Source organism: Onychomys torridus, chromosome 7 (genome assembly GCF_903995425.1).
Source record: "Onychomys torridus chromosome 7, mOncTor1.1, whole genome shotgun sequence".
Taxonomy (NCBI): domain Eukaryota; kingdom Metazoa; phylum Chordata; class Mammalia; order Rodentia; family Cricetidae; genus Onychomys; species Onychomys torridus.
Window position 1 is genome coordinate 4,729,512 of NC_050449.1, and position 18,492 is coordinate 4,748,003.

The 18,492-nt window shown below is 39.4% G+C and overlaps 1 protein-coding gene across 4 annotated transcripts in view; it reads right to left on the minus strand.

Moving 5' to 3' along the window:
- The window catches only part of Cep126 (centrosomal protein 126), a 58,725-nt gene extending 46,521 nt beyond the window's left edge, over window positions 1-12,204 (minus strand). For 3 of the 4 annotated variants that reach the window (XM_036192928.1, XM_036192926.1, XM_036192927.1), the window contains exons 1-2: window positions 11,833-12,204; window positions 7,911-8,030 (exon numbers count right to left, since the gene is read on the minus strand). In XM_036192928.1, coding sequence (XP_036048821.1) covers window positions 7,911-8,030; window positions 11,833-11,945 — 233 coding nt within the window. In that variant the 5' untranslated portion in view covers window positions 11,946-12,204. Of the gene's footprint in view, window positions 1-7,910; window positions 8,031-11,832 lie in introns of those variants that run through there. The other variant, XM_036192929.1, reaches the window with a different exon arrangement.
- Window positions 12,205-18,492: the final 6,288 nt, after the last annotated feature.

Sequence of the window (18,492 nt, forward strand, 5' to 3'; positions counted from 1 at the left end):
AGTCGGGGATAAATATTTAATACAAATTATTTACTACTTATATTTCATTTGTTTTTGCTTTGGGAGACAAGTTCTCATTATGTATCCTGACTCGTCTGGAACTCGATGTGTGACCAGGCTGGCTTAGAACTCAAAGTGATGTACCTGCCTTTGTCTTTTGACAAAGGCCTGGATTAAAGGCATGTGCCACCATGCCTGGTGTTATTTACTTCTTTGTATATTTAAAAATGATAGCTCACACCCATTAGTTCTATGTGGTATCCTGATTAAAACAAACACGCACTAATTAGAAAGACACATTTCATTTCTCTCTGGAGATATGACATTTAAGCTAGACAAGAGAGAGTCATGAAAATTACAGAGAAAAAAAGTGCTCTAGCAGAAGTAATGGCAAGCAAATGCTCAGAATTAGGGAAAGAGACAAGACAGACCTCCTCCATAATATTTAAACTGAGAAAACACAACAAATTTAGTAATAAGGAATGGCAGATTCTGAAGCAAAGAGGTGGTATCCTCTTTGCTAGAATTATAAAGTTATTCTAATAGCAAAATACCATTCATCTCTATTACTTTATATTGTTCCACAGTGGTCCTACGCTCAACATTAAAATGTGCCCAGAAAAGAATTTCACATTTCACTTTCCAAGACTACAGAATATAGTCTGTACTAAGTTGTGTCAAATTAAAGCACTGACAGAATGTGGCCAGCAAGCCAATGCCTTTCCTCTTGAGCTCTGTGACATGCTCCAAGACAGAGTCTGAAGGATTAAGTAGAGCAATGTGTATCCTTTCCTTCCTCAGTCAGGAGTTGCAGGGTTTCTTTTATTCAGGGATGTTTCAGGCACTCAGATAAGCAATGGGGATGGAGAAACAGGCAATGGAAGTGAAGAGTGCTTCCCTACTCTACAGAGGTTAGACTCGGAGAACCACGCAGTCATCCACATTGCATTGGGCTTAGCATTTTTCACAGAAGACACAGTCTGCCTTGGTGACTTCTGAAGGATCTGCTCAACTTGTGCAGTTCTGTTTAATGAAATATGGACAACATTTTGGCTCAAGGTGAGTGACCTCATTAGATGACAACCATATGCCAAGCTGTTTGTTTTGCTTTCCCAAGTGTCTACAACTTCTGCTGGAAGTATTCCTAGGAACAAATAATGTGCCATGGTGACAGTTTTCTGTAGCAACCTAATAAACAGTAGCATTAGGAGTACCCAAGGCCCCAAGAGATGGTGTGTGGAATTGGAGAGGTTGCCTTCTGTGATAGCTTTCTTTTTACTGGACAAAAACCTATTTCAGATCGAGGTAGTTACAACCTTAACTTTAAAACTCATGATACTTAACTTTAAAACTCAATCACATTTTTAGGCATTAGAAATTAAAAACTAGGGACAGAGTATCCTTTTGAATTGAAAATGCAATTGGAAGAAATATTTTTCAAGGATAAAATATATCAAATGATACTAACAGCCTGCAAGAGACAAAGTCAAGAAGATACCCAGAGTTTTCTATATGACAAAGAGGCACATGCTTCACATTATTAGCCCTGTCCTTGTCAAGGTCGAAATTATTTGAAGTTCCCAAAATCTATATTGAAATTCCTATTTTTTTCAATGGATTATTTTTCACTTGACAAGAAAAACAAACGAACAAACAAACTGGTGAAGAAAATATCCAAATACAGAATACCCACATTCTGATTATCAGATAGAATTAATAATGTATAGGATACATTATTAAGATAAGTACTGCCTTTCTCTGATGGCTGTGATATCAACCAAAATAAGGATGTGACCATCAATTAACTAAAGCTCATAACTTTTTTTTTTCCCCAAGAGCTGAGGACTGAAGCTCATAACTTTTAATCCTAAAATTAAGATCCTTAAATCCGTTGGGAGTTGGTGGTACACACCTTTAGTCCCAGCATTCAGAAGGCAGAAGCTGGCAGATCTCTGTGAGTTTGAGGCCAGCCTGGTCTACAGAGGGAGTTCCAGGACAGGCACCAAAGCTATACAGAGAAACCCTGTCTTGAAAAACAAAAAACAAAACAAAACAAATCCTTAAATCCTATTTACATTTACTTTTAGGCTCAGTTCTAACACAAATCTTCTACTAACTGGATTATAATGTATCAGAAATAGCAAAGAAAAAAAAGGCGATGGCATTCACACATAGAGACATAGGAACGTCAGGGAGGAGGGTGGCTCTGGGCAGATAAGGCTAAGTAAGCACTGATGCTCACATAGCAGTGAAATCACCCAAGGAAACCTTCTGAGGACACACTGCTACTGCTAAGTGGTACACAATTATCTGTCTATCTGTCTGTCTATCTCCTACCTACCTATCTATCCATTCATCCATGTATTTACCTTATAGAATCTGAAAGATGAAGAAGAAGTTGGTTAGGAGTTTGGGACCTGAAGAATAATATGGTGATAAGTTCTAGAATAAAGAACTTAAAAACTTAACAAAGCCCAAGCAATTAAGTAAAAACAAACAAACAAACAAACAAAAACAAAACCAGAAAATGATCTGACTATACACTTCACAAATCATGAAATACAATATCCAATAAATACATGAGAATATGCTCAATATTATTAGCCATCAGGAGAACACAGGTCAAAGTTGCAATGAAGTGCCATCTTGTCCCCACTAGAATAATAAATTATAAAAAGTACTGATAGTGATGTGGAGAAACAAGACCCTTTAATGTTGCTGGCAGGAATAAAAATGAGTATATCCCATTGACACAAAAAATACAACTCTCACCTCAAAGGGAATAAGAGATAATTAATGTCAGAGCTAAATATATGTGGCCATTGCCTGACAATGTAGATTTGAGTTACTCCAAATATCATGCTCCAATATGGTAGCAGTTTCATGAAGTTTTCAGAAAAATAGAAAATAATAAATCAAGATACTTTAAAAATATATTGGTAGAAACATCAGTGCTGTAGAATTATCCTTCGGTATACAGTGTGAATATATGTCACTATGACTGGTTTAATAAACAAGCTAACTGACCAATAGCTGAAAAGGCGGGAAAGCCAAACTGAGAATGATTGTAATGTAGGAGGGTAGAGTTAGAGGAGCCAGCTGCTGAGGAAGCAAGACATGTAAAAAAATGAGGTTAAGAAGCCCTGAGCCAGGTGGCAAACATAGATAGGAAATACGGGTTAATTTTAATATGAGTTTGCTAGTAATAGGCCTGAGCTGTTGACCAGGCATTTGAAATTAATATGAAGCTTCTGAGTGATTATTTGAGAGCAGCTGTAGGACAGGAAAACTCCACCTACACATCAGGTTATAGCAAAGCAGGGAAATTGCTGCTATTATGCTTAGATTCTATCTAATGACTTCTTAGCTTTTGAGTTAGTGGAAGCTAGAGGTCTGTTTATATATTTTGAAAGGACTTACCAAATAGCCATAGGCTTTTAGGTCAAACATAGAAATGGGTAATAAATTGGTCTTTAGAGAACTAAGAGTATCTAGGATAATTTGGTTCTGGACCTGCAGTCTTCTATCTCTCCACATTCACTGAAATTATAATAAAATCCATCAGTCTTGTAGAACGTTTAATGTGGGTGCAGATTCAAAAAAAATTTTTTTTATGGGAATGTCAGTTAACAATTCACTATGGAAACAGTGTGGACGTCTCTCAAATAACTAGAAACATAAATATCCTATGATCCAGTTACTCCATACATTGCAAAATAGCCAAAAGAAATGAAGTTAGCACAAACCATCTGCATTATCATGTTTATTATAGCACTATTCTCATAAGCCAACTCACAGAATCAGCTTAGGTGCCTGTCAGCAGATGAATGGACAAAGAAAGTATGATATAAATACACAAGAAGTATCTTCATATAGAAGGACAAATAAGACCCTGTCATGGAAGTAGAGGATACTCCGCTACACAAATAATCCAGACACAGAAAGTCAAGTGGTGACTTTTCTTTTTCTCATATATGGAAACTTAAAACAAAACAAAAAAGGACCTTAAAATGTCAGAGGAAATACCAGGGACTGGGACATGAGTGGGGGTAGAAGACAGAGTGCAGTGGGCAGAGTAGAAAATGTGACTGGTGGTAGGAGATAGAGTACAGAGAGTGGGCTAGACATGACTACTGCAAGCTGCATTCATGTATGAAAAAACCCACAGGGAATAGATCAGTGTGCAAACAGTTAAGGCTTAAAGAATTAGAGAAAAGACATAAAAAGGACAGACAGATGGCAAACAAGCACATGAAGACTGCTCTATCCCAGCAACCATTAGGGAGCTGTAGACATAACCTGCAGGGAGAGCTTGCTATACACCGAGAACGGCTAACATAAAAATAGTGACGGCAGCCAACAGTGAGCTACACAGAAAATCTGGATGGTATACTGCTGCAGGCACAGCGGGCCACTCTGCAAAAAGGCCAGACTTTTTAAAAGACTAAACATGTAGAGATCATGCATCCGAGTCAGTAATGTACTCCTTGCCATTCATTCCAGAGAAATAAAAACATATGTTCATATGAAAACTATATATGAATGTTTACAGCTTCTATACACAATACTACCACCCTACAACCATAAATGACTCAGATGTCCATCATTGGGTAAGTAGCTTGAAAAAATTCTATTGCAGGGCTATGGCTGTATCTCAGTGGTAGAAGTATGGCAACAAACAAAACCACCACCACCACCACCACCACCTAACTCTCAACAACTTGAACCCAATACATCTCTGGTACATGTGTATGCGGAACACTACCCAGCAATGAAAATGAAAGAACTACTGAGGACTAAAACAACCTGGATTAATACCACAGAACTGTTCTGAGAGGGAAAAACATCAGTCCCCAAAAGCTGCATATGACATGATTTTATTTATTTAACAGTGTGAAAATGAACCAAAGCAAAACAAAGCAAACTAGAAATGGAGAACAAGACATCTCGGGGTAGGATGAGAAGGTGTGACTATGGAGGGCACGAGGGACTCTGTAGTCCCTGGAGTCTGTGTCTTGGCCATGTCAATGGTCTTCTGGTTTTTTTTTTTTTTTTTTTTGGTTTTTCGAGACAGGGTTTCTCTGTAGCTTTGGAGCCTGTGCTGGAATTCACTTTGTAGATCAGGCTGGCCTCGAACTCACAGAAATCCTCCTGCCTCTGCCTCCCGAGTGCTGGGATTACAGGAGTGCGCCACCACCGCCCGGCTATTATTCTGTTTTTGACACCACGTTATAATTTTGTAAAACATTGTCATTGGAGGAAACGGGGTCAAAGATACATGGAAAACTCACAATTGCCAATAAAGTGGCAATTACTTCATGAGAAAGTGTTGAGTACATCTTTAAGTACTTTATATCATTGTTATAGGTGAGGACAAGTTGTATTTAGTATTCTTACTTTCCAATTTCTGCATTTTAAATTACTTAAGATAAAATTGTATTACTTCAGTTTTTTTTAAAAAACGAGTTGAATTTCAAGAAAGTTATAAACAGTGGAGAAGTTAGAAAATCTTCAATAGAAGAATTCACCAATGTTATCTGTATACTGCATGTGCATATGAAAAAAACAGTGAATAAATCAGTGTGCAAGCAGTTAATAGTTAAAAGAATTAAAGACAAGAAGAGGACAGTAAAGCAGAGTAGCTCAAGAACAATACAGTAATATAACAGTACAGGCAATTTCATGCTTGCTATACCCATAAGTCTAAGGTCCAAGATCAAACTACCTTTATCAGTATACATAAAACATTAAAATATGAAGTTATTTTAGAAAGATTTACATCAAAATATTACAGTTTTCCTGATCTGTAACAATTTGGACAATTCTCTTTATGACCACTTATAACTGACTCTTGGCTCCTGACATCATCTACTCAGTTCTAAATCCATACCCATGCTCATTCACTTGCCTACATAGTGTAACAGCTTTCTGCTCTACTTTTGTTTCTAGTCTGGTTTTTGTTTGTTTGTTTTGTTTTTCATCTGCGGCTTCTTTGGTATAATGAACTAAGATTTTATTTTATTTGATCATGGAATACCTCTAATTTTGCTTCTTAATTATAATCTAAAGATATTGTTTTATAATCTAGCACAGGGCAAATTCTTTAATTTCTTTAGATTGGTATACATATTATTTCATAAATTATCTCCTGTCATCTGGTACTCACCTACATCTTTCCATGTACACCTACATATATTTTCTGTCACATTTTATCACATTAGACTTTCCTTGCATTTTTCTCGATACATACAGTAGGATTCCTTTAATGTTCCTTGGCTAATGTGTGGCTAACCATTCTTCCAGGGACTCTTCCTTGTCCTATAGTCTGTGAGATGTTCTCCTTCTGTTCTACTTCATAGGAGATTTAACCACAGTATTTATTGATTGTCATGTTTCATTACTGCATTATTAACTATTTGAGGGGTAAGAATCATGTCTTTTACTTTTTATCTTCTAGAATATGAAATCTTAGAGATTTTAGTCTATAACATTTTAAACAATTAAAGATTACTTCCAAAGATACTAAAAAAAAGGGCAGGTGTTTTTCCTTTATCTGAAGGGAAAATACTAAATACGAAAAAAACCTACAATTCTCTGACTTCAACTTCAGTAGACAACATAAACTAGATAAAAGTCTATAATCATCTTTACTGATAGTTGTTATATGCCTTGTATGATCTTCAGGAGACAAAAGGTAATGGAAGAGCAGGAACGTACAAACAAAATAAAAATAAACTTCAATAAATAATTTCAACATTGCTGCACAATGAAAGGATTAAATGCAAGAGGAATATAATGGCAGAAAAAATACACGTGAACAATTTTGTACCCCCAAATGGGATTTGCAGCATACGCCCAATGATGTAGTTAATAAGCTCCAGGGATTTTCTACTACCATGGATTACAGGAATATTAATAAAAAAATAAAAAAAATTGGATAACCACTTTGCCTTAAAAAGTTTAATAAAAATTTTAATAATCAGGTGCTGGAAAGATGGCTCAGTAGTTAAGAGCACTAGCTGAGGACTTAAGAGTCCAGGTCTGAGCACCCACAACCATCTGTAACTTCAGTTTCGGGGACTCTGCCAGCTTCTTCTGGTCTTTGTGAGTGCCAAGCATGTATGTGGTGCACTTACATACATTTGGGCAAATACTCATACACATCTAAAATAAAAATAATTATATCTTTAAAAATTTAAGACAGTGGTAGTGGCACACACCTTTAATCCCAGCCAGCACTCTGGAGGGAGGGGCAGGCAAATCTCAAATTGTGAGTTTGAGGCCAGCCTAGTTTACAGAGTCAGTTCCAGGACAGCCAGGACTACACAGAGTAACCTTATCTTCAAAACACAAAACAAAACAAATTTAATAATTAAAATCCTAAAAGTGATAAGATGGTTAGATACTTTTGATTTTACTTCCTTCTAGTTTATAGTCTCCACAGAGAGCTTTTTTGGCAATGACTTATAAAATTTGACTTAAAGCATTCTATCAGTGTTTATCTTTCCTCTCTTTTCGTAACTGAACGGAGAAGGGTAGCACATAAAAATTCTATGAATTGAATAGTACAAAATCAAATGATAGTCTATTTGAAGTTAAACAACTGTTGACCTTTTAATTAATCATGATGTGATACAAAACCAAAAGGCATTACTACATTTCATAGACATTTTAATAAACATCTCTGTCAGTGTAACAAACTGTTCTGTAACAAGAAAAACCGTGATAGTCACGGATCAATAGCTAGAAAACTGACTTGGTCCTCCAGGCAGAATCATGAGACCCTTAGCATTGTTCTAGAAATAAAGCACCATCACGACTCAAGTCTAGGAGGCACCTCCAACGAGAGAAACCATGAATTCAGAATAACTTCGAATTTCTGTGCTTCTGAATAAAATACAACGACTTACTTTCTTCTCCGGCTTGACTCCATGAAATATTTACGTGCTCGATTCCGACATATCTTTTGTTGCTGTAGTAGAATCTGGCGCTCTTCTTCTAAATTTTTCTCAAGATGGATTTTCATATCTCTAGTGATGCCATTTAGTTAAGGACAACAGTTTACATCTTTACTGAGTGAGTGTCAAGAATGTCTGATATAATTAGAGCCTTATGGTAATGACAGTATAATGCTTTCATGGGACAATTAATATGAGTACATATAAGTGTTAAGTATATGACTAGCAAATTATATATATATTTATAAATCATATCTATCTGTCTATCTATCTATCTATCTATCTATCTATCTATCTATCTATCTAGAATTTCCTGAGGGGAAAATAAATTACCTTTAGAAATCATGGCCTTAGATAATGAAAATGCATGTTTTTATTCATATCAGATATTTGGATAGTTACTATTAAGGTATCTTCTTGGGCGTGTATGTAAGGAATGAAAGATTTTAGTAACAGGAAGTAGATGAGTTAAATGCTTCAACGGATCCTTTAGTCTACAATATGAAATTTAAAAAAATTGCAATGTTTGTGAATAGAGCTTTTCTCCCCAAAGATCCCTGTGGATGACTTATGAAAAGACACTGTGACAGCCAGGTGGTAGTGGTGGTGTACACTCAGGATGCAGAGGAAGGCAGATCTCTGTGAGTTCAAGGCCAGGCTGGTCTGCAAAGTGAGTTTCAGGGCTGTTACACCTCTCTGTGTACCTCTCTGTGTAACCCTGTCTCAAAAAACCAAAACCAAAACAAAAAAACAAAAAGAAAAAAAAACAAGAAAAGACAAGACACTGGGACAGTCATATGTCACCATCTGCTTATACATTTTTTCTAGAGGAAACTGAGTACTTTGGTGATCCTAATAATTTGAAGTTTACCATTAACCATTCCTTAAGCTGCACTCACGTGGTTAATTGGCTTTCCCAACTTATTTGGATTTGGACTACTGTCAAATTTATCACAATATTTCTGTATTTTTCATGATTTTGAATTTCAATAAATGGTCAACACATTACCACTTAACTCAGTGGTTCTCAATTTTCCTAATGCTGTGACTCTTTAATACAGTTCCTCATGTTGTGGTAACCCCCAACCATAAAATTATTTTGTTGCTACTTCATAACTGTAATTTTGCTACCGTTATGAATTGTAATGTAAATATCTGATAGTTAGGATATCTGATATGCAACCCCTGTGAAAAGGTCATTCAACCCCCACAAAGAAATTGTGACCTACAGGCTGAGAACCGTGGACTTAGCTAGTTAGCACCCAATGATGAGATCTGGATATAAGTGAGATTCCAGCAAAGCTACAAATTATACGGCATGACCACCTGTCTAATGAACAGCTGTTTAAAAGCTTTTTCCAAAAACCTGAGGTTACTGATGGTAATGTAGACTACAATAAATATATATAACAATGTTATGTTATATATGATTTGTTAATTCAAAATGTGTTAATTTCAGGCTCTTTCAGTGCTTTGGCATCAATATTATACAGAAACTGTATATTTCCCAGTAATCATATTTATCTGGACTTTTATAATAGGAGCTCACTTGTCTGAATTGTTTTGTCATTTGCAGGCTAGAACTAATTGTCTTCATTTTAACTAAAACTTTGTCATTAACACAAACTCAAAGACACACATATAATATTTTAAAAGATGTCTTCTACAGGATTTGTAAAAATGTTATGAAAGGGAAAAGAATTTGGCTTCTAACAGCACAGAAACAGGTCTAGCTCTATCTTTTCTTCTCTGGCTGAATCCTTTACTAGGACCAGACCTTAGGAAGATGGTTAGCTTTTCAAAGTCAGCAGCAGAGGAAAATACAGCTTTCTTCTTTCACGAGAACACTGCAGTAGGGACAAGGGTAAGTTACTTTGGGCCAGATGAGAGGGATGGGGGATGACCCACTGGGTAAGGACAATTTTGCTCAATATGTTTGAGATCTTATTCTAGGAACATATAGAAAAATCACAAATGTAATGTTTTGAAACCTATATATTCCTAAACTTATTCAGATAATTGACTACATATAAAATTTGGTTCATACATTAGTGTATACACTACATAGAGCATACATAATAGTTCAGTATGATCTTGCTTACTCTTTCCATCATTTAAAAAATGATATTGAAGTTTGACATTTTTAAGTATTTAAGTATCATTGTAAAACTACCCCTAAAAATCTACCCCCAAGATGTAATTTTTATATAGTTAATATTAAAAAAACCAAAGACTATTATGGGCATTCACCCCCTCCCCATTTAGTTTTTCTCCAATAGGTTATCAACACAAGTGACTGTCATACAATGCATTTCCTTGCCAGGCAAGATCTATTAAAGCTATACCCATCTCCCTACTCTAAATTCCTTAGAGCTTGAACTACATCAGTATTTTAAAAATTCATCTCCTTGTTCATTCTTGCTTGGTTTAATATTCCTATTACATAAATTATAAAAATGATATGTCATTCATGAAAATAAAAGATATACATGCCTTGTCAATGAGCCATTTTCTTGTATTTGATTTAGAGACAAATTGGGGACAATCAATATACTAAGATTAGTTCAGTGTATAAGACAATGTTGGCAGGGTGGTGGTGGCACAACCTTCAAATCCCAGTATTGGGGAGGTAGAGGCAGGCAGATTTCTGTGAGTTCAGGGGCCATTCTGGTCTACCATTGAGTTCCAGGACAGCCAGAGCTACACAGAGAAGCCCTGTCTCGGAAAAGGAAAATCAAAACAAAACAAAACAAAAAAACAAAAACAACAATGTTAAGCATGAGGAGTCAAACTCATAAGACAGTAGTATTTACTTCACATCTCTGAGAAGACTGTTTGTGGCAGCATTAAGACAAAGGACAAGATGACCAGAGCTAGCAGCTGCTATTGCAGGCTGCTGCACAGGCGAACAAAGGAAAGTCCCAGGGAGGAAGCTTGGGGATGCGCCATCTGAGAGGGTTTTGGCATTAATGGAGCCCTAACACCCATCTTCCTTCCCCAGTAGATCTGCATCCTTAAAACCCAAGGCAAGGTCTGCAGAAGAGGAGACCCTCAGTGAAAACTGATGATTTGCTGTTAAAATTGTAAGAGTATAAAAACATTCCAGAAGAAGTTGGGACTTAAGGAGCTAAGGAAATGGTGAGAGGGTGGTGGTGGAAGGAACCCAAGTGAAGACATTCCATTCCCTGAGGAAAATAGAGATGACCACATACAACATCATCTTAAGTTGGTTGAGAATACAAAGGCTAAATTCAAATTACCATAACGTTCTCTGGAAGAATAAAAATTCTTTACATACTTTAAAAGGAAAGCTTACGGACGTTTCCACTATGATATTACCAACATCAAGTGGGAGCTCAACTATTAATTAGGGAAAAATCAGAAATAATCCAGATTGTCAAAGTTTGGGTCCTCTGCTTTTCCTTTCCTGTTTAACAACAGAATGAGCAGAGACAGGAAACAAAATGAGAACGTGCTTGGGCTCAGCAGTTGGGGGTGGGGAGCAGACAAATACTAAAACAGAATAGCACCAGATTTCATTCTGTGCAATTTCTCTAAGAGACTCGACTAAGCACCAAGTGTCTATAAAAGTAAAGAGTATTACACTAAAATTCGAAAAGGTGAATCTTCGCCCATCCCATACAGGGCCGACGCATTTTAAAATTCACAAAAAGGTGACAGCCAAGTCCAAGTATGGATGTGGGAGGACCGGGTGGCAGGGAAGAGGTCACCGAGTAGGAGAACACCATGTAAAACTTTAGGTCGGGGTGGGGTGGGGTGGCAGCGCTAAAGCGAATATCCGCACTGAAAATGACTTGCCAGTTTCCATGCCCCTGCGTGCGTCACCCGGGAGTGGGGCCGGCGGGAAGGATACAGGTAAGCGCCGGGTCGAGGCCGCCCGCTGCCGTCCCGGGCGCCCAGCGAGTCCGAGGGGCCGGCGCCCAGGCCCGCGCCTGCGCTCTGGGCTCCGGGCCTGCCCGCCAGCATCCTTCACCCCAGCGCCGCCCGCATGGCCGCTCGACCTCCCTCCTCTCCCGGCACTGCGGGCCGCGTGTCCCGCCCCGCGTCACGGGCGTCGCGGGCTCGGCCGCGGCAGTCCTGGCTCCGCGGCCCCGGCGATTGTGGCGATGGCAGCTGTGAGGGCGGCGACCTCGCGGGGCGACGGCGGAGGTGGCGGCTGGGACCTCTCCGCAGCCATCTTGACAACCAACCGACGCCGCGTCCTTCGCGACGGAAACCAGGCGGGCCGCGGGGCGGGGCCGCGGTCTGGGGGCGGGGCCGCGGTCTGGGGGCGGGGCCGCGGTCTGGGGGCGGGGCCGCGGTCTGGGGGCGGGGCCGCGGTCTGGGGGCGGGGCCGCGGGCTGGCTGGCCCAAAGCCGGCTGGGTCAGCTGGGGCAGACTGAGGCAAGCGGTGGCAAGCGGAGGTAAACTGAGGGAAGCTGAGGTATGTTGAGGTATCTAAGGTAAACTAAGGTGAGGTGAGGTTAAATTAGGGTGAGCTGAAGCAAGCTGAGGTAGAATTGGAGTGAACTGAGGCAAGTTAAGGCAAGGTTGAGTTGTGTGTGGTAGTTTCACGGAGACTTCTTATTAATTATGAAAGCTTGGCTTATAGCTTAGGCTTATTCCTGACTAGCTCTTATAACTTAAATTAATCCATTTATAGTAATCTACAATCTATCATGTGGCATCACCTCCTCCTCTCCCCTCCCCAGAGCTGAGGACCGAACTCACGGCCTTCTGCTTACAAGTGCTCTACCACTGTGCTAAATCCCCAACCCCACCTCTCTGCCATCTTGCACCTCCTGTTTCTCCTCACATCTTGCAGGCCTAGGTTATCTACTCCTGCTACCTTTCTGCCTGGAAATCCCACCTCTACCTCCTGCCTAGGTATTGGCTGTTCAGCTGTTTATTAAACCAACCACAGCAATATCGGTTCACAGTGTACAAATGACCCACAACAGAGTTGGGCAGATGGCAGACCATTTATTTCTGAGAACCGCAGTTGTGAGAGAGTTCAGCTGAACTATGATTTAGAGCTTGATTCGGGTCTCCCTTTTTATAGTGTTTTCTTGAGAGTATTAACAGATAAAAGACAGGGCATGGAAAATCCCTAGATATGGACAGATATTACTTGGCAGCTTGAAAATAAGTATTTGGTTTGTAATTTGTTAGGTACGGAATCCTGTGTTGAAGGTTTAGGTCGTGAGACTTTCCTGGGTATCACTCTCTTGAAAATCACGTTCTCTTTTAAAAAAGAAAAGAAAAACAGCCTTGCGAAGTGGAAAATTTCTTTCCCAAGGCGAGTATGCTATCCTCCATGCCTTGATAGTCTGCACCCCCTCTCTACTGCTCTACTTATAACAACTCCACTTCAAAGTATTCTTCTGGTCCTTGCTTGGCTGCCAGATTCTGCAAATGGACCATCACGGCAAAAGTGCCCTGAAAAGAAGTCCAGATTTAGCTTAATAATCTCCTGGGAAGATTTGCCAGAAGAGATCATTGAATTGAAATGGTTTCTGTATGGGAAATTAAACAGTTTTGAGCCACTAGGTTAATGGCTATGTAAGTGAAAATTTGGAACAAGGCTGGGCCTTTTTGTTGGAGTCCAATGTAAAAGCATAAATTTTGATTATGTTTAAAAATTTTAATTTATATTTTGTGTGTATAAAAGCTCCCAGATTGTTTAACAGAATGTATCACTCCCCACTATCCAAATATCTTTGCCTTTGGGCACTTCTAACAATTCAAATAACAAACTTTTTCAACTGAAACTATTTAATACAGACTTTTTTCCCTTCCGAATGGATATAACTGATTCAAGTTGAAATGTGTTCAGGGGACTGAGCTTTTTAAGGTGCCACAAATCTAGGTTCGATTTTAACTGCAAAGTTCTTAAGTTTCCTTCAATATCATGGCAAAATGACAAAACATATAACGCTAACATAGGAAGGAAAATATGAATACTAGGACAGTTAGCTACACTGGCAACTTTTTGAATGTCCTAGCCACAAGCATTGGCCCTGATTCTGTTCCCAGTGCTATCATTAGCACTCTGTCTCTCCAGGACTAGTTTGAACCTTAGCAAAGTAGGGCACTGCAAAAGGCAAAGAAAAGTGAGAAATTTGTGGTTGCTATTTGCAATATTTGCATTTTAGCTTTCCGAAATGTTTTGCTTAGTCTGTATTTATTTAGTACGTGGAAAACCCTAGCCACATTACTGTTGTTTTGGTGGTATATTAATTAATATTAAGAAGCATGATTTTGCATCAGCATGGTGTCAATCTCGAATCCTGGCACCTGGAAGATGGGGCAGGAGGGTCAGTAATTCAAGATCATCCTTAGCTGCACAGTGTGGATCTGACACGAACCTGTGCTGCTTGAGAGCCCATCTAACAAGCCCACAAAGAAAAAAGCTATGATCTGTTTTCTCAATCCTCTACAAGTGCTTGCTCATGTGATTACTCTTCACTTAAGTGTTGCTTTGTAAAGGTAATAAAAAGTAAAAGAAACATTTAACTTAAGGTTATTATCCATTTTTTAACACTACAGGCTTGTTGATTTCTAATTTTTTTTCTTCAAAATATTAAGCTGGTTTTCCTATATTCTATTTAAGAGATTCAGTCCTAGCTTCTAAAAAACAAGGAGTTGAGAGGCAATAAAATGAAAGGTGAATTACTTGGATAATTGATAATTTGAGGATTTTTATAAAGTTTATCTTTTGCAAGTAAAGTGATTGTGAGGTCTCAGAGAGTAAAATGCTTGTAAACACAAGGGGCTGTGTTCAGATCCTTAGCACCCACAGAAAAAGCCAGGTGCGGTGTTCTGTAGTTATAAACCACCAGGTGTGGATGCTGGGAATCAAACTAGTTGTCTACTGTTAGGGTCTGAGAGAAGCCCCCAAGAAAGACCAACAGTCACATAAGCAATTAAGCAAGAGTGTTTATTTCCAACAAGCTGGGGTGGCAAATAGTGACCCCCAAAGGGAGGTCGCAAGCTCCCTTTAAGTGGAGTTAGGGGAATTCCAGGAAGGAGGAATTAATCTGGTGCTGATTGGTGGAGGAAAGATTAGTCTGGGTTAGTCTGGGACCTGATTGGTGGGAGGCTCTAGTGGTTAGGGACCTTCCAGGTACAGGGTAGGGAAAGCTATCTTTAGCTAGCAGAAAGAAGGCTGTGGTGTGCCTGCTGATCAGTTGCTCCTGAGTTGTCTTTCCCAGAACTGTTTGCTCAGCTCTAGCCAGTTCCAGTAAAACAAACTTAAGGCCTGGTCCCCTGCAGGGCAGTTAGAAACTGGTGATGGCTCTGGTCTGGCTCCCCAGCAACTAGAAAGTAGTTGGCATGTAGTAGATGCAATGTGAACGATAGATTGATAGGGGGAGAGAGAGAGAGAGAGAGAGAGAGAGAGAGAGAGAGAGAGAGAGAGAGAGAGAGAGATGTACATCCTTAATAAATGAGTCATATTGTTAGGAAATATAATTAAGCATTAAATTTAATTAGGATGTCTTTTATGACAAAATATTGGTGTTTTAGTTTTATTCTTTATGTGTGTATGTCTGTGTGTGCTCACATGAGTGCACGCCCACAGATACACACAAATGTTTGTGGAAGTCAGAGGTTGACATGGGCTGTCTTCCAGCACTCTCCACCTTAGCTTTTGAGACAAGGGTCCCTAACTGAGCCTGAAGCTTGCTATTTCAGCTAGACTAGCTGGTAAGCAAGGATCTGCCTGTCTTCACTTCCCCAGTTCAAGGGAGATCTGATGTGTCTGGCCTCTGTAGGCACCCACACAGACATCCACGTAAGTATAAAAGTAAAAAACAAATAAAAAACCCTTCAAAATATTGCGGTCTGAAGTTTATATTGAATTCTCTTTTCCAGTGGAATATATTAGGTACCAAAAACTACTTTAGAAAATGTAGTTGTGTGTGTGTGTGTGAAGAGAGAGAGAGAGAGAGAGAGAGAGAGAGAGAGAGAGAGAGAGAAAGAGAGCTGTTGCAGATCTACTTAAGATAGAATGCTCTAACATCCTCTAAAGAAGGGGAACTGGGTCTGAATAAAGGAAAGAGATGATGACTCAGATAGCTGGGTGATGAGTGTAAAGGAATACATAACCCGTATAACATAACTAGCAACTGTAGTCGCTCTGGAAACCATAGTACAGAGGGTAGGACTAGAAACAAAGAGGAATAGCCTGAAGGTTGTCACAGGGCGTTGAGTGGAGGTCAGCAAGAGACAGGTTTATGATTGCAGTGACAGAGATGACAAGAGCTTAAAATCTGAACCTTTAGCCAGTAAGGTGTGTTGATGGATGGTTGTAGCAAGTGTGAGGAGACCTTCAGGACACGAGTGATGGCTTAGCAGGTAAAGTCATTGGCTACCATGTCTGATGACCTGAATGGAAGGTCCTGAAAGTTGTCTTTTGGCCTCCACAGGTTTGCAAGGGTGCTGTGGAATATCTTTTTGCATGCCATGAATATGTGTTGCTCTGATTGGTTGATAAATAAAGCTGTATTGGCCTATGGCAAGGCAGCTTAGAGGCAGGTGGGAAATCCAAGTAGAGAGACAGAAGAAGGGCAGAGTGAAAAAGCACCAGCTGCTGCTGAAAGAGCATCAAGATGCCAGCAGAATGGTAATGTCATGGCCACGTGCCAACTTACAGATGAATAGAAATGGGTTAAGTTATAAGAGCTAGCTAGCAAGAAGCTGAAGCCATAGGCCATACAATTGGTAATTAATATTAAGCTTGTGAGTGAATATTTTATAAGTGGCTGAGGGATTGCAGGGCCAGGCAGAACTGGAGAAACACAGGACCACAGGGCTGGGGGTACTAGAGAAACTTACAGCTATACAAGAGCACATCACATGGGCACATGCATACACTGATAGTGTTGTTAGTTGTTTTTTACTCTTTTGGGGGCCCACCACCCAGCTCCTAAAGAAATCACACATGGAGGCTTATTCTTACTTATAAATGCTTGGCCTTAGTGTGGCTTGCTTCTTGCCAGCTTTCTTAAATTATCCCATCAACCTTATACCTCTGGACTTTTACCTTTCTCAATTTCTGTATACTTTTCATTATTTCTTACTTTGTGGCTGCCTGTGTGGCTGGGTGGATGGCCTCTGATGTCCTCCTCCTTCTCTGGCAACTTCCTTATCCCAGATTTCTCCTATCCTCTCTGCCTGCCAGCCCTGACTACTTCTCTCTTCCTGCCTTACTATTGGCTGTTCAGCTCTTTATTAGACCATCAGGTGTTTTAGACAGGCACAGTAACACAGTGTTAAACAGAGTTAAACAAATGCAACATAAACAGAAGTAACACACCTGAAAATAATTATTTTACAACCCACTGATATAAAAAATTAAAATGACTTCCAATTGGAATAATGAGCATTGTGATTTACTAAAATGGGAAAGAACGGTAGGAGTGGGGTGGGCCTTTTCAGCCCCATCCATGCTGGAATGCTGAGCAGCTCAGTCCTGTGGGAGCTGCCCCAGCTGTTGTGGAGGGAAATCAGGAAGGGTTAAAGAAAGAAACAAGGGGCTTCAACTTCATTAACACTACCTCATAACTCAGTAATGCTCTACTTACAAAAGAAACTAAAAGCCATTTTATTGTTATAAAATGATCTCAGTGGAATCTGTACTAATTACCAAAAATATACTCTTAGGATAGGTTATGGTATTTCTAATAGAGGAATTCTCAGAGTATGAGTCAGACTCACCAATGACTCCTGCTTATTTCATCTAACAGCGGTTACAAACTTGCAGGTCACGTGGCAGCCTGGGATGGGCAAGTCTTTGTGCTTTCTCTTTGATCTTGTCTGAAAATATTTTTTCCTATTTTCTGCAGAAGTACTTTCTTGTACAAATGGGTTTCCTGAGTTTATCTCTGGGAAAGCTGTGAAAGAACAAAGTATTTTAAGTTCTATCTGACTTAGAATGCTGAAGATAGTTTCTTCTTCATTCAGTTTCGTAATAATTTAGCTAGAAGCTTAAAATTAAAAGTACTTATTCATCTATTACTGTATTATTGAGGTCACTCATATTGTCAGTAGTGCTGGAACTGCATATAGAGGAAGCGAATAGAAAAAAGCGACACTGCATCATATTTGATTGCTTGTTGCTTCGTGGTGTGTTAAGTATGGGTGTATTTTACCTAATTTAGTCCACTCAATGATTCACGTTCTATAAAAGAGGTGATTGAACTATGGCAATATTGGAAAAATTTCTCCGAGGTTCAGGAGTAAGGGAATGGTGAAATCAAGATACAAACCAGGCAGTCCACACTTGCACCCTCTTCTATTGCTTTGCTGGTGAACCCCTGAGAAAGTAGTTTCAGTAAATAATAGATAAAAGTGTTTGGGTTTGCAGCTGGGAGTGAGGAAGTAAAAGCAAAAAGAGGTACTAGGTGTAAGGTGTTTATTAGGTAAATGTTTGTGCATCTGCTGTGGACAAGCCACTGTACCACCACCATCAAACAACGGCTCTGCTTTGACTCTCAAAGGAGGTGGAGAAGATCATATTTTGAATAAGAAG